This window comes from Corythoichthys intestinalis, chromosome 9, assembly GCF_030265065.1.
Source record: "Corythoichthys intestinalis isolate RoL2023-P3 chromosome 9, ASM3026506v1, whole genome shotgun sequence".
NCBI lineage: Eukaryota > Metazoa > Chordata > Actinopteri > Syngnathiformes > Syngnathidae > Corythoichthys > Corythoichthys intestinalis.
Genome location: NC_080403.1, coordinates 53672471 through 53684642, shown reverse-complemented (window position 1 = coordinate 53684642; position 12172 = coordinate 53672471). Strand labels below are relative to the sequence as shown.

The 12172-nt window shown below is 37.0% G+C and overlaps 1 protein-coding gene across 1 annotated transcript in view; it reads right to left on the bottom strand.

The window, feature by feature from the left end:
• The window catches only part of LOC130921708 (cadherin-22-like), a 514730-nt gene that overhangs the window by 24051 nt on the left and 478507 nt on the right, over window positions 1–12172 (bottom strand). The window contains exons 13-14 of the mRNA XM_057845921.1: window positions 10954–11103; window positions 10579–10680 (exon numbers count right to left, since the gene is read on the bottom strand). Of these exons, the coding sequence (XP_057701904.1) occupies window positions 10579–10680; window positions 10954–11103 (252 nt within the window). The remainder of the gene's footprint in view (window positions 1–10578; window positions 10681–10953; window positions 11104–12172) is intronic.

The following is a 12172-nucleotide window of genomic DNA, read 5'->3' as shown; positions in this document are numbered from 1 at the left end:
GAGAAGATGTTCCGCTTAATGGAAGCATATTCATAACAAGTCTCATAAGGACGAGCTCTTTACAAGACACGGATAGCGGTGTGAGTCACACTCGCGAGCGGCGGGGTGTCGTGTCATCCATCATTCAGGTGGCGCCGTGCGCTCGCCTCTGCTGGAAAGTCGATTCGGAAAAATTTCACATGGAACAACGCCGGCTGCCGCGTCTATTCATGTTTGCATTTGTACCAGCACGTGTTGAGTCCCGTCTATGACAGGCGGGCTTTTTACTCAATGCCTAGAAGATAGAAAGTGACAAGCCAAAATGGTTTTCAAAAGAGTGAGACCCCCGCCAAGTCGGAAAAGTAATAGTGCAGCGGTGCCTTGACAAGGGAATTTTTGTTGTTGTTGTGTACCTACTAGAGATCGATCTGGTCCGATCACGTCTTTTTCAAAGTATTGGAATCGGCAAAAAAATATCGGCCATGCCTTTTTTTCATATATATTAGGGCCAGGGGTCGCGTTAACCGGAAATTTTCCGTCGTTGACCGGTTTTTTAAAACGGTGACGGAAAAAACTGAAGTCCGTCAGTCATTTTGACAGGTTGCAATTCACACCCCAGACCACAGGGTGGCACATTAATTAGCTATTGTCTCTCTTAATGCATGACGTTGTTGGCTATTCTGTCAGAATATTGTAGCGTAACCGGGGTCTGGCGGCGGCACCGTGATTGACACATCAACGCGAGGTTCTTATTGGTGCACCCGGTGTGCCAGCGCGTGATCCTTATGTCTTCCTTCCCCTTCCGTTTCCGCCTGTTTACCATTGAAGTCAATGGCGGTGGAATCGAAGTTGGAAGGTCTTTATACAAGATCCCGGGAATGTTATTTTGATGTAGGCGGGTGGAGAACCAAGCCAAGGCCTCCATGCTTCGTACCATGTCGATTTCCAAACCATGGGTGCTCGTACTGGTCATAAGGAGATGGACAAAACTGACAGCTCCTGCAGTCATGCCCCCGCTGTTATGGAAGGTAATGTGCTCTAAAAATACGAAACCTAAAATCTGGCGCATGAAACGACTTGTTGCCTTTGCTATTGATATTACGATGATGATTGTAATTACGAAGTTTAATCATTTTTACAACAACTAGCTTCTGCTACTGCTGCTAGCCGCCTGTTGCTAATCGTGTTTGAATGCACCGCATATATCCAAGTGTTACAAGTTTTTATTCGTTTGTTTACAGCTGGGAAATGCTGTTATAAAAGAGAAGACAACTTGACTTGTACGTTGATGGACATATATCGAACATATATAGTTTGCGTTCCACAATGATGAAGACAGCTCGACTCCCGGGAGAGGCCGAGAGAGGCAGGAATTGTGACAGACGGTGGTTCGCCGAGATCGCCGTGATCCAACTACGAACTTGTGAACGGTAGCATTTTTAAATATATGCTATTGGAGCTGGAATTACCGAAGAGGAGAGCGAGATGGACTGCTGTAATTCGACAAGAAATCGGGGCACCAAACGATCACCACAGACTATGTAGTAGTCATTTTATATCTGGTAAGATGCATTTAATATATATCTAGAAGATTTTGGGCTGACAACCACAATTAAGATCATTGTGTGACGTTGGTGATTGGGGTCTATATGGTTGCCTCTTTTTCTTTGGGAGTGGAGTTGTTTTGTTGGTGTTGTTGGCGGTAAGCAGAGTAAAAAGAGGGAGAAAAATACAACTTCAGTGTCTAATTTTTCGCCGCCAAGCAAGCGTTACAAAATTAAAAATGAATGAAAACTAAATACTATTGAATATGTCATCATTATCATTTTAAAAATTTCAGTGACTGGTAAAAATAGATTATGACCGGATTTTTATGACCCTGTCAGTCAAAATGACAGACAACGAAAATGTCTAGCGCAACCTCTGATTAGGGCTGTCAAAATTATCGCGTTAACAGGCGGTAATTATTTTTTTTAATTAATCACGTTAAAATATTTGACGCAATTAACGCACATGTCCCGCTCGGACAGTATTCTGCCTTTTGGTAAGTTTTACAGCAAGGCTTTTCGTGCTGTCTAACAGCGAACTCTTTTGGACGCTTTGCGACATGGTTTATTGTTTTCTTGCCAGTTCAATATGGTTGCACGACGTCTCGGGCTGACGTCTAGGTTGTAACGTTGTGCTTATATGATCCTTGGACAAGATTTGTCCGTAAGTATGGTTGTTGTAAAGAATGTACATATTATGTTAGTTAGCAAAATGTTATATTTAATGTATGAGACGCTTTTTGTTTATGTTTAGTGAACCTGTATAGCGTGCTAAGCTAACGTTGATGCTAATGCAATGCTTTTGTACTTTTTTTTGGTAGTTTTTCGACGGTCTAAAGAGGACAATGGTTTGAGGCCATTTTATTAATAAATGAGATGAAAAAGGAAGAAGTCTGATTATTAAGGCGTCGTTCACTAGATGTCTAGCTTTGGAAAAAGTAGACGCTTTGGAGTGAGGACAGCATAGACAGATTTAAATGACAGTACAGTGAAATGCCCACTACAGTCCTTATGTACCGTATGTTGAATGTATATATCCATCTTGTGTCTTATCTTTCCATTCCAACTATTTTACAGAATATATATATATAATTTACAGAAAAATATAGCATATTTTATAGATGGTTTGAATTGCGATTAATTGCAATTAATTACGATTAATTCATTTTTAAGCTGTAATTAACTCGATTAAAAATTTTAATCGTTTGACAGCCCTAATTTATATATATATATATATATTTTTTTAAAATTAAATCGTTTTCAAATTGTATTTAACGTCACAGACATAATATGTTACACTCATCCAGAGTGTTTAGTTTAGACTTAAGGTAGGGTTATTAGATTTATCCCGATAACGGCGGTAATTAATTTTTTTGAAAACATATCACGTTAAAATATTTAACGCAATTAATGCATGCATTGCACGACCCACTCACGCATTGACACGTTCAATCTCTAATGGCGCCATTATACCTATATAGAGAGATAAAAGGCAGCGTAAAATGAGTCAAGTGAACTTTGGCAGCCTTTGGAGCCGTTTTTTAATTAGCTAAAGCCTTACAACCCCTCTTCCTACGAATAGAAATTTCATGAGAAGCAATGTGGGGAAGCAAGGTAGCAATTCATCTTTTTCTCAACACCTTATTTTATTTCCCAATGCAGAGAAGATATATTAATTGGTAGCACGACGCACAGTCATGGTTCCACTTCCCATCATGCATTGGGGCATGCTGAAGTATCATTTACTGAAAGCTCAACAAATACACTAGATGGCAATATTTAGTCACAATATACAAAGTCAAAAGTCTTTCTATCCGTGGATCCCTCTCACAGAAAGAATGTTAATAATGTAAATGCCATCTTGAGGATTTATTGTCATAATAAACAAATACAGTACTTATGTACTGTATGTTGAATGTATATATTCGTCAGAGTTTTATTGATTTTTTTCTTAATGCATTGCCAAAATGTATATGATCGGGAAAAATTATCGGGAATGATTGGAATTGAAACGGGAGCAAAAAAAAGCAATCGGATCGGGAAATATCGGGATCGGCAGATACTCAAACTAAAATGATCGGGATCGGATCGGGAGCAAAAAAAAATGATCGGAACAACCCTAGTACCTACACTTAGGCTGCGTTCAGATTGCAGGCATATACGATTCCAATCGGATTCCTCATCAGATCAGATTACCATAAAATCCCGAATATAAGGCGCACCCGCGTATAATGCGCACCCCAAATTTACTTGTAAAATCTAGGGGAAATTATTGTACCCGTTTATAACGCGCACCCTAATTTTAGCACAAATAAATACAAGAATACAAGAAAACAGAGCTCGTGTACAGATACAGAAATGTCATTTTTTTGACTGGTGAAACACAGCACAAGCATAGCCCATTGGTAGTTCAAAACATTACCATAAACTAACAATATTTACGGTAATAATATGATTTGACAACTTCTCCAACTTACCAGAATCTAGGAGAAAAAACAAAACAGATGTGACTTTTCTTTTAAAGGCTGCTGTTTAACTTGCTCGTTTCATCAAGATGAATAAATGTTTCTTCCATGGATTGATACGGTAAAATGAAAGTGAGAACGTAAGTCGGAAATCCGTGAGAGCTCATTGCTGTCAACACGACAGTAACAATAGGAACTATTGTTATTTGGGTTAGGGTTTCCCGAGGGACAGATATAGTTGACGGACACACACAAGAAGTCTGTTGTTATGTTTGTTATGGTCCGAATTGCGGAGCCGCAATAAACATTGGCTCAAATGAGTTCAAAAAACTAAATTCTGTGTTTTATGAAGAGTGAAAAAAGCAGAATTTAACACAGACGAAATCATTCGGCCGTTTAAAGTGAAGTATTACCGAAACAAAATGGTGACGTCACGTACCGTAATGGTCGCAACGGGTCGCCGCATACGTTTCTTCAACACAACGTGGCCGTGTCAATTAAAAAAAATCGGTTTATATTAGGGCTGTCAAACAATTAAAATTTTGAATCAAGTTAATCACAGCTTAAAAATTAATTAATTGTAATTAATCGCAATTAATCGCAATTCAAACCTATAAAATATGCCATATTTTTCTGTAAATTATTGTTGGAATGGAAAGATCAGACACAAGACGGATATATACATTCAACATATGGTACATAAGTACTGTATTTGTTTATTATAACAATAAATCAACAAGATGGCATTAACATTATTAAGATTCTCTTAAAGCGATCCATGGATAGAAAGACTTTTAGTTCTTCAAAGATAAATGTTAGTACAAGTTATAGAAATTTTATATTAAAACCCCTCTTATTGTTTTCGTTTTGATAAATTTGTAAAATTTTCAATCAAAAAATAAACTAGTAGCTCGCCATTGTTGTCAATAATTACACAATGCTCATGGTGCTGAAACCCATAAAATCAGTCGCACTCAAGCGCCAGCAGAGGGTGACAAAACACAAAAAAACCCCACAAGAAACAAGTGGACATGACACTGTGCTGTCATTTTAATCTGTTTGAGCGGGGCATGTGCGTTAAATGCGTCAAATATTTTATGTGATTAATTAAAAAAATGAATTACCGCCCGTTAACGTGATAATTTTGACAGCCCTAGTTAAAATCATGGAGTCTTTAATTATGCTCTTGTGTGCTCTTACCTCCAGTTAGTACGGTGGCCGAGAGGTGTCAGGCGAAATGCAAAGTCCAAACACTTTGCAAATAAAAAAAGCACGAACCCCAATTGTAAACGCTTTGCAAAAGATAAAAAGCACGAATGCAAATTGCCACAACACAATCCCCAATTCCTAAAGCGCGATTCCAAATATGCAAAAGCACGAATGCCAATTGTCACAACATGACAGCAAATGGCTCGCAAGACAATTGCAAAGACGATGACCCAGAAGTTAAAAAAACATAAGTAAATAATGAAAAAGATGACACTTTGTATATTGCTATACAGTTGTGGTCAAAAGTTTACATCCACTAGTGAAGAACATAATGTCATGGCTCTCTTGAGTTTCCAGTTATTTCTACAACTCTGATTTTTCTCTGATAGAGTGATTGGAACAGATACTTCTTTGTCACAAAAAACATTCATGAAGTTTGGTTCTTTTATGACTTTATTATGGGTGAACAGAAAAAAGTGATCAAATCTGCTGGGTCAAAAATATACATACAGCAGCGCTAATATTTAGTAACACGTCCCTTGGCCATTTTCACTTCAATTAGGCGCTTTTGGTAGCAGTCCACAAGCTTCTGGCAAGCTTCTGGTTGAATCTTTGACCACTCCTCTTGACAGAATTGGTGCAGTTCAGTTAAATTTGATGGTTTTCTGACATGGACTTGTTTCTTCAGCATTGTCCACAAGTTCTCAATGGGGTTTAAGTCAGGAGTTTGGGAAGGCCATTCGAAAACCTTAATTCTAGCCTGATTTAGCCATTCCGTTACCACTTTTGATGTGTGTTTGGGGTCATTGTCCTGTTGGAACACCCAACTGCACCCAAGACCCAATCTTCGGGCTGATGACGTTAAGTTATCTTGGAGAATTTGAAGGTAATCCTCCTTCTTCATTATCCCATTTACTCTCTGTAAAGCACCAGTTCCATTGGCAGCAAAACATACTTGGGGGCTTAGAGGGATGTCATCACTCGAAATTAATATCTCAAGCCCCCTAATTTATTGCAAAATAGACCCGAAATTGTTTGCGCTACGTTCATGCTAGCCTTGTTAGGACACCCCTCTGTAATTGAGAGAGTTGGTACGCTCCATTAGCTGCAAGAGCTAAGCTAAGAAAAAGCTACGAGTGAGGTCCCCACTCGTAATTAATTTAGAGGGATGTTATCACTTGAAATTAATATCTCAAGCCCCCCAATTTACTGCAAAATGGAATTTGTTTGCGCTATGTTCGTGCCAATTTGCTTTTGCCAATTTGCGATCACGCTTTAGGAATTGGGGATCATGTTGTGGCAGTTTGCATTCGTGCTTTTTATCTTTTGCAAAGCGGTTGCAATTGGGGTTCGTGCTTTTTCTGTTTGCAAAGTGTTTGGACTTTGTATTTCGCCTGACACCTCTCGGCCACCGTAAGTTAGGATTTTGCTGTTTAAAAAAGAAAGTATTTAAAAAAAAAAAAAAAAAAAAAAAAAAAAAAAAAAAAAGCCCTCCTGTTCAAATTTTTTGTTCCCCCAGAAAATTGAGATTTTATGCTTTCCAATGATGTATCACACGTGCATACGGGACAATTTTGGAATTTGGCCATATTGGGGGTCTCAAAGCGGAACTTCAAGTCCATACCTGTTAAGTTGTAGAAATTGCAAATGGGGAGATTTCTGTTTGCCAACCCCGATGACGCGCGCGCGCGACAATCGCTAAGACAAAATGCAACCATTTTTTTTCAAGTTCATTTTGGTCACAACACTTGTGTAAAAATTAACTACACTGTCAAAGAACCTCTTTTTGGTGGCATCAGAGATAGTCTTCAACTTGCTCCATGTATTGTCTGGCATCGTGTGATACTGCTATGTTGCCTGTGTCATGCCAGTTCTCCTTGTTCCTGTAATCAACATCTAGGATATCCTCAGCTTTCCTGATCACATCCATTTGCACAAATTTGGACATCAGCTTCCTCAGCAGCCTCTTCATCTCATCAACCATCACTCCAATTAGGGTTTCGTCAGACTAAATCAGCAAGATTAAAAACATTAATTACATCATTTAGAAAATTAATCATATATGTTTTTAAAAGTATCTTTGTCATGGCAGTTTTTTAATTGAATTGTAACCTAGAATTGAAACTTTATATTTTTTGTTTCAGCACAGTAATAATGATATAATGTAATAAAGTGTATAGTATACACTTTAGCTTTAGCATAATAGCAAATCTAAATGATTAAACTTCAAGTAAGTAACGATACGCTTTCTCACTTAAATTCATATATTGTGGGGGTAGGACCGCAGTGGTTTAATATTCCATGATGTTTGATCCACGAAAACACAGAGTAAAGCAGCGACTTCTTCCTCGTCATCGTTCTCCCATCATTAGCTCTAATTCTATTAGCATTAGGCTAGTTAGCTATCGCTGGCAGGTAAGACTTACGGCAATTACGTTGACGAACGTCGTTTTTCCCGAATACTGGAGGCCGACCAGGATCAGCTCCATCTCTTCCTTCCAAAATAAAGACTTGATCCAGTCTAAAAACCGGTTTATTAGTGCCAGCATCTTGGGAAGTCGGTGGTGCTTCGCCTCTTCCCTCCCTGTCAGATGTTTGGTTGGGCTTTTCCAGCTCTGAAGGGGAGGGAGGGCAGGGAAGTCGGAGACGGCCAGGCTATTCGTTGTTGGTCACTTTCCGAATCGGGCCGAATGGTATCGTTACAAAACGGTGACAAACAAAAACGTAAAAAAAAAAAAAAAAATGAAATTTTTGGAAAATTCGGGAGATTTGGCTTTCTAATCGTGAGGCGTGAGCATTGGGGTCAAAATCGGGAGTCTCCCGACCAAATCGTGAAACTTAACAGGTATGCAAGTCACCTGAGTGTTTTCCGCCATATGCTAGTGAATGTGCTATTTATCGTCATACCTCACTATTCATAAACATAAAATCCAAACAGAAACCTTACTTTTCACTCAACCAAATGCTAAAAAAGACACCAAGTATGGTATTTGCTCTTCCGTTTTCAAGCATATTTCATGTCTTTGAAAGATTTTCATGTATAAAGTAATGCATTGGCGATATAAGAGCATAATGAATGACATACGTTATGGTGTTAATGCTTACACAGTGTTTGCAATAATAAAAAAACTGCTTTGCCGCAAATAAATAGAACAACTTGGAATATGAAAAATTGCTCTATGTGAAAAAAATATGACACTTGACGGCAAGGACATCTTGTTTTTGTGCCGCCAATCTTATAAACTGCACTTTCAAAGCAAGCTATTATCTATACCAATCCAAGAATTTCTCAGCTTTGCCAGCACTCAGAAACATTTTAATGATTTAATTTGTCCTTAACACATAGTCTTGAATCTGAAACTTACACAGCATGTTGCCGAGTAAGAACATAGTTTCTGATTGTTTTCCTCAGATGTGGTTTTATCGAGCTCAGACTCCACAACTTGACCAGATATTTAAAAACAGTTGGCATGGAGGACCGCGGGACACACAAAGTTCAGCGGGGTTAACAGGAGCTTGGCTCGGCGAGAACGAGTTCATAGCGCCTAACGGCGGCGGCGACGCTCTCGGGCAGAAAAGACATGAGCTCTACTATATAAAATTCATGTTGTTGGAGCTCAGTGTTAAATATTGAAAATCTTTTTTTGAGGACGCGGCTTTATCAAATGTACTGTATAATCTTGCGTAGTTGACCTGATCAGCGCCCCAGGCCAATATTAATGGAGTGTGCAAGTGAACTATAGCTGCCGACATTTATCGAATCGGTTAGCAAATGACCGCTATTTTGGGAGCCGATGAATCGTATAGCGATATTGTTGATCCAAAAATGCTTAAAATCCATGTTGTTGAGCCTCTTATTGGAATTATTTGTTTCTTCTCCTTTTTTATTTTGAGAGAACCCAGTAAAGATTCACTTCTATATTCATTTATTTTTATTTTTTTTATCAATAAATCAATAAAACACAATACAAAACAAAAATTAAAAAGGTAAAATCACCAAGTATACACTTATTTATATATTTTTCAATTTTATTTTTTCTTAGATTTTATTTTTTTAACACAGATGTTTTAATTTACATTTTATCGCGGAACAAAATAAGGGGGGGGACATTAAATACTCACTTTTATTTTAACGTTTTTTTTGTTTTTACTTTAAATAAAAAGAAACAGTATACTATTATATATTTTTGCATTTTCTTTTTTTCTTTTTTAATTTATTTGATTAAAAACTGGTTTTAATTCACATTTTAATTATTTAAACATTAAAAAACTGGTTTTAATTCACATTTGAATTATTTAAACAAAAAAAGGGGGAACAGTAAAGACTCATTAAATTTTAAATATTTAATTTACTTAAATTTAATTAATTAAAAAAAGGGAAAAACATGAAATATACTCATATATTTTCATTTCCTTTTTTTAATGTACTTGATTAAAAAAAGGGTTTTAATTCACATTTTAAATATTTAAACAAAAAAAAGGGGGAAACAGTAAAGACACATTTTAATTTTAAAATTTATTACAATTTAATTTACTTAATTAAGGAAAAACACTAAGTATACTCTTCTTTATACATTTTTAATTTCTTTTTTTTTTTAACTTATTTGATTTAAAAACAGGTTTTAATTCACATTTCAAATATTTAACAAAAAAGGGGGGAAACAGTAAAGACACATTTTAATTTAAAAATGTAATTTAGTACAACCTAATTTACTTAATTAATTAAGGGAAAAACACTAAGTATACTCTTCTTTATATATTTATTATTTCTTTTTTTTTTTAATTTATTTGATTAAAAAAACAGGTTTTAATTCACATTTCAAATATTTAAACAAAAAAGGGGGAAACAGTAAAGATGCATTTTAATTTAAAAAAAAAAAATTAATTTAATTTACTTAATTAAAAATAGGGAAAACACTTTTTTCTTTTTTTTTTTACACATTTTAATTATTTAAACAAATAAGGGTGAAACAGTACTCATTTTAATTTTAAATATTTAGTTTATTAAATTTATTTCATTAAAAAAGGGGATGAGAGGAAAAAGTGAGAAAGAGTGAACATCTTTGATTTAATTATTTATTCACTTTTTTGTTTTTTAATTATCAAAAATGAAAAAAAATCAGTAAATATCCTCTTTTCAATTTCTTAACAAATGTGTTTGCATTTATTTACCATTCTATGTTTTTTAAAAACAGATTTTTTATTTTATTTATTTTTTTCTTATTTCTGGAGGCCTCAATCTTACATGAAGGACTACAGAAATTGTATTTTAGTGAGAAACGAAGTCGGTGCACATGATTTCCTTTGTAGGGCCACACAAAAACATGTGACGGGCCAGATCTGGCCCCCGGGCCATTAGTTTTACACCTGTGACTTACCTATAAGGATGAGCATGCACACCAGCAGTGCTATAAGAGCCCCGGGGCTTAGAGCTGCACTCATTACGTAAGCGGTAGCGTTACAGGACTGGATGGATCCATCTGTATAAAAAAAGCAGAGGGGAAAAAATGCTCTCAATATCAACGAACATCAATTAAGTCATTAGTTCCCATCGACGGCATTCATTTGGATGGACAAATGCATTGGACATTTATCGTTGAAGTCATCCAGAATGGAATAGTGTAGTTAATATTATATTTAATCCTCCTTTGTGGCCTTGTTAGCTAACAGGCTAATGTGCAAAAAACAACAACAACACGGGTGACCTTTGAATGCGGCTGACGGTGATGGTGATCGCTGCTAATGGTGCTCACCTGTGTCACAGCCGCAGATGTGAATGGTCAGGGTCCCCGTAGAGCTAAGAGAAGGTGGGCCGCTGTCCACCACCAGTATGGGAAGGAAGTACACGTTCTGCTCGTGGCGGTTGAAGCCCGACCGCTCCATTCGAATGCCTGCAGTGGTGTCTGGATCAGGTTGGAGTGGGAGAAATGAGACGGTGAATTAAGATCATTTATTAAATCAACAACTGACATTACAGAAAAAAGAAGACAAACGAAATCAGACAAAGTGATCATTGATCACTTCTAGGAAATTTATGGTGAATATACAGTCCCTGACAAAAGTCTTGTCGCTTATCCATTTTGTAGAAACAATGGCTAATAACCTGGCTTTTAATGATTCAAATGGTTTCAGAAATGGCTCATATGAAAGCTAAGATCCTCCCAAATGATGTTGAATGGACAAAAATATATTTGTTTCACTGAAAGAAGATTGATCATTTAATGAAGACATAAAGGTCAAATTTTAGCATAAAAGTTTTGTCGCCTACAGAAAGTAGTGTGAAAATTGAACAAAAAATGTACTTCAAATACAAAAATATGTTGCATAGCATAACATAACCAAATTAAGTAGTGGTGCGGTGAGACCCAAATTTAAAATTTTGTATTGACTTCCATGGGCTTTGGCAAGGATTCATACAATTTATTGATGAAGTCATCAGGAACATCAAAGAAAGCAGTCTTGCATGCCTCCCAGAGTTCATCAACATTCTTGGGTTTCATCTTCCATGCTTCCTCTTTTATCCTACCCCAGACATGCTCAATGATGTTCATGTCTGGTGACTGGGCTGGCCAGTCCTGGAGGATCTTGATCTTCTTTGCCTTGAGGAACTTTGAGGTAGAGATTGAAGTATGCGATGAAGCACCATCTTGCTGCAGAATTTGTCCCTTTTTATGGTTAGGAATGTAAGAGGCAGCTAAGATTTGTTGATATTTCAGACTATTTATGTTGTCTTCCACCCTGCAGATCTCTCGCACACCCCCATACTGGATGTAACCCCTGGCCATGATTTTGCCACCACCAAACTTCACTTTTTTCTGAGTGAATCTCGGATCCATGCGGGCTCCAATAGGTCTCCTGCAATATTTGCAGCGACTGTGGTGTAATTCAATGGAAGATTCATCTGAAAAATCCACCTTTTGCCACTTTTCTAGTGTCCATCCTTTTGACAGGCTGTGGGCCTTGGCAAATGTC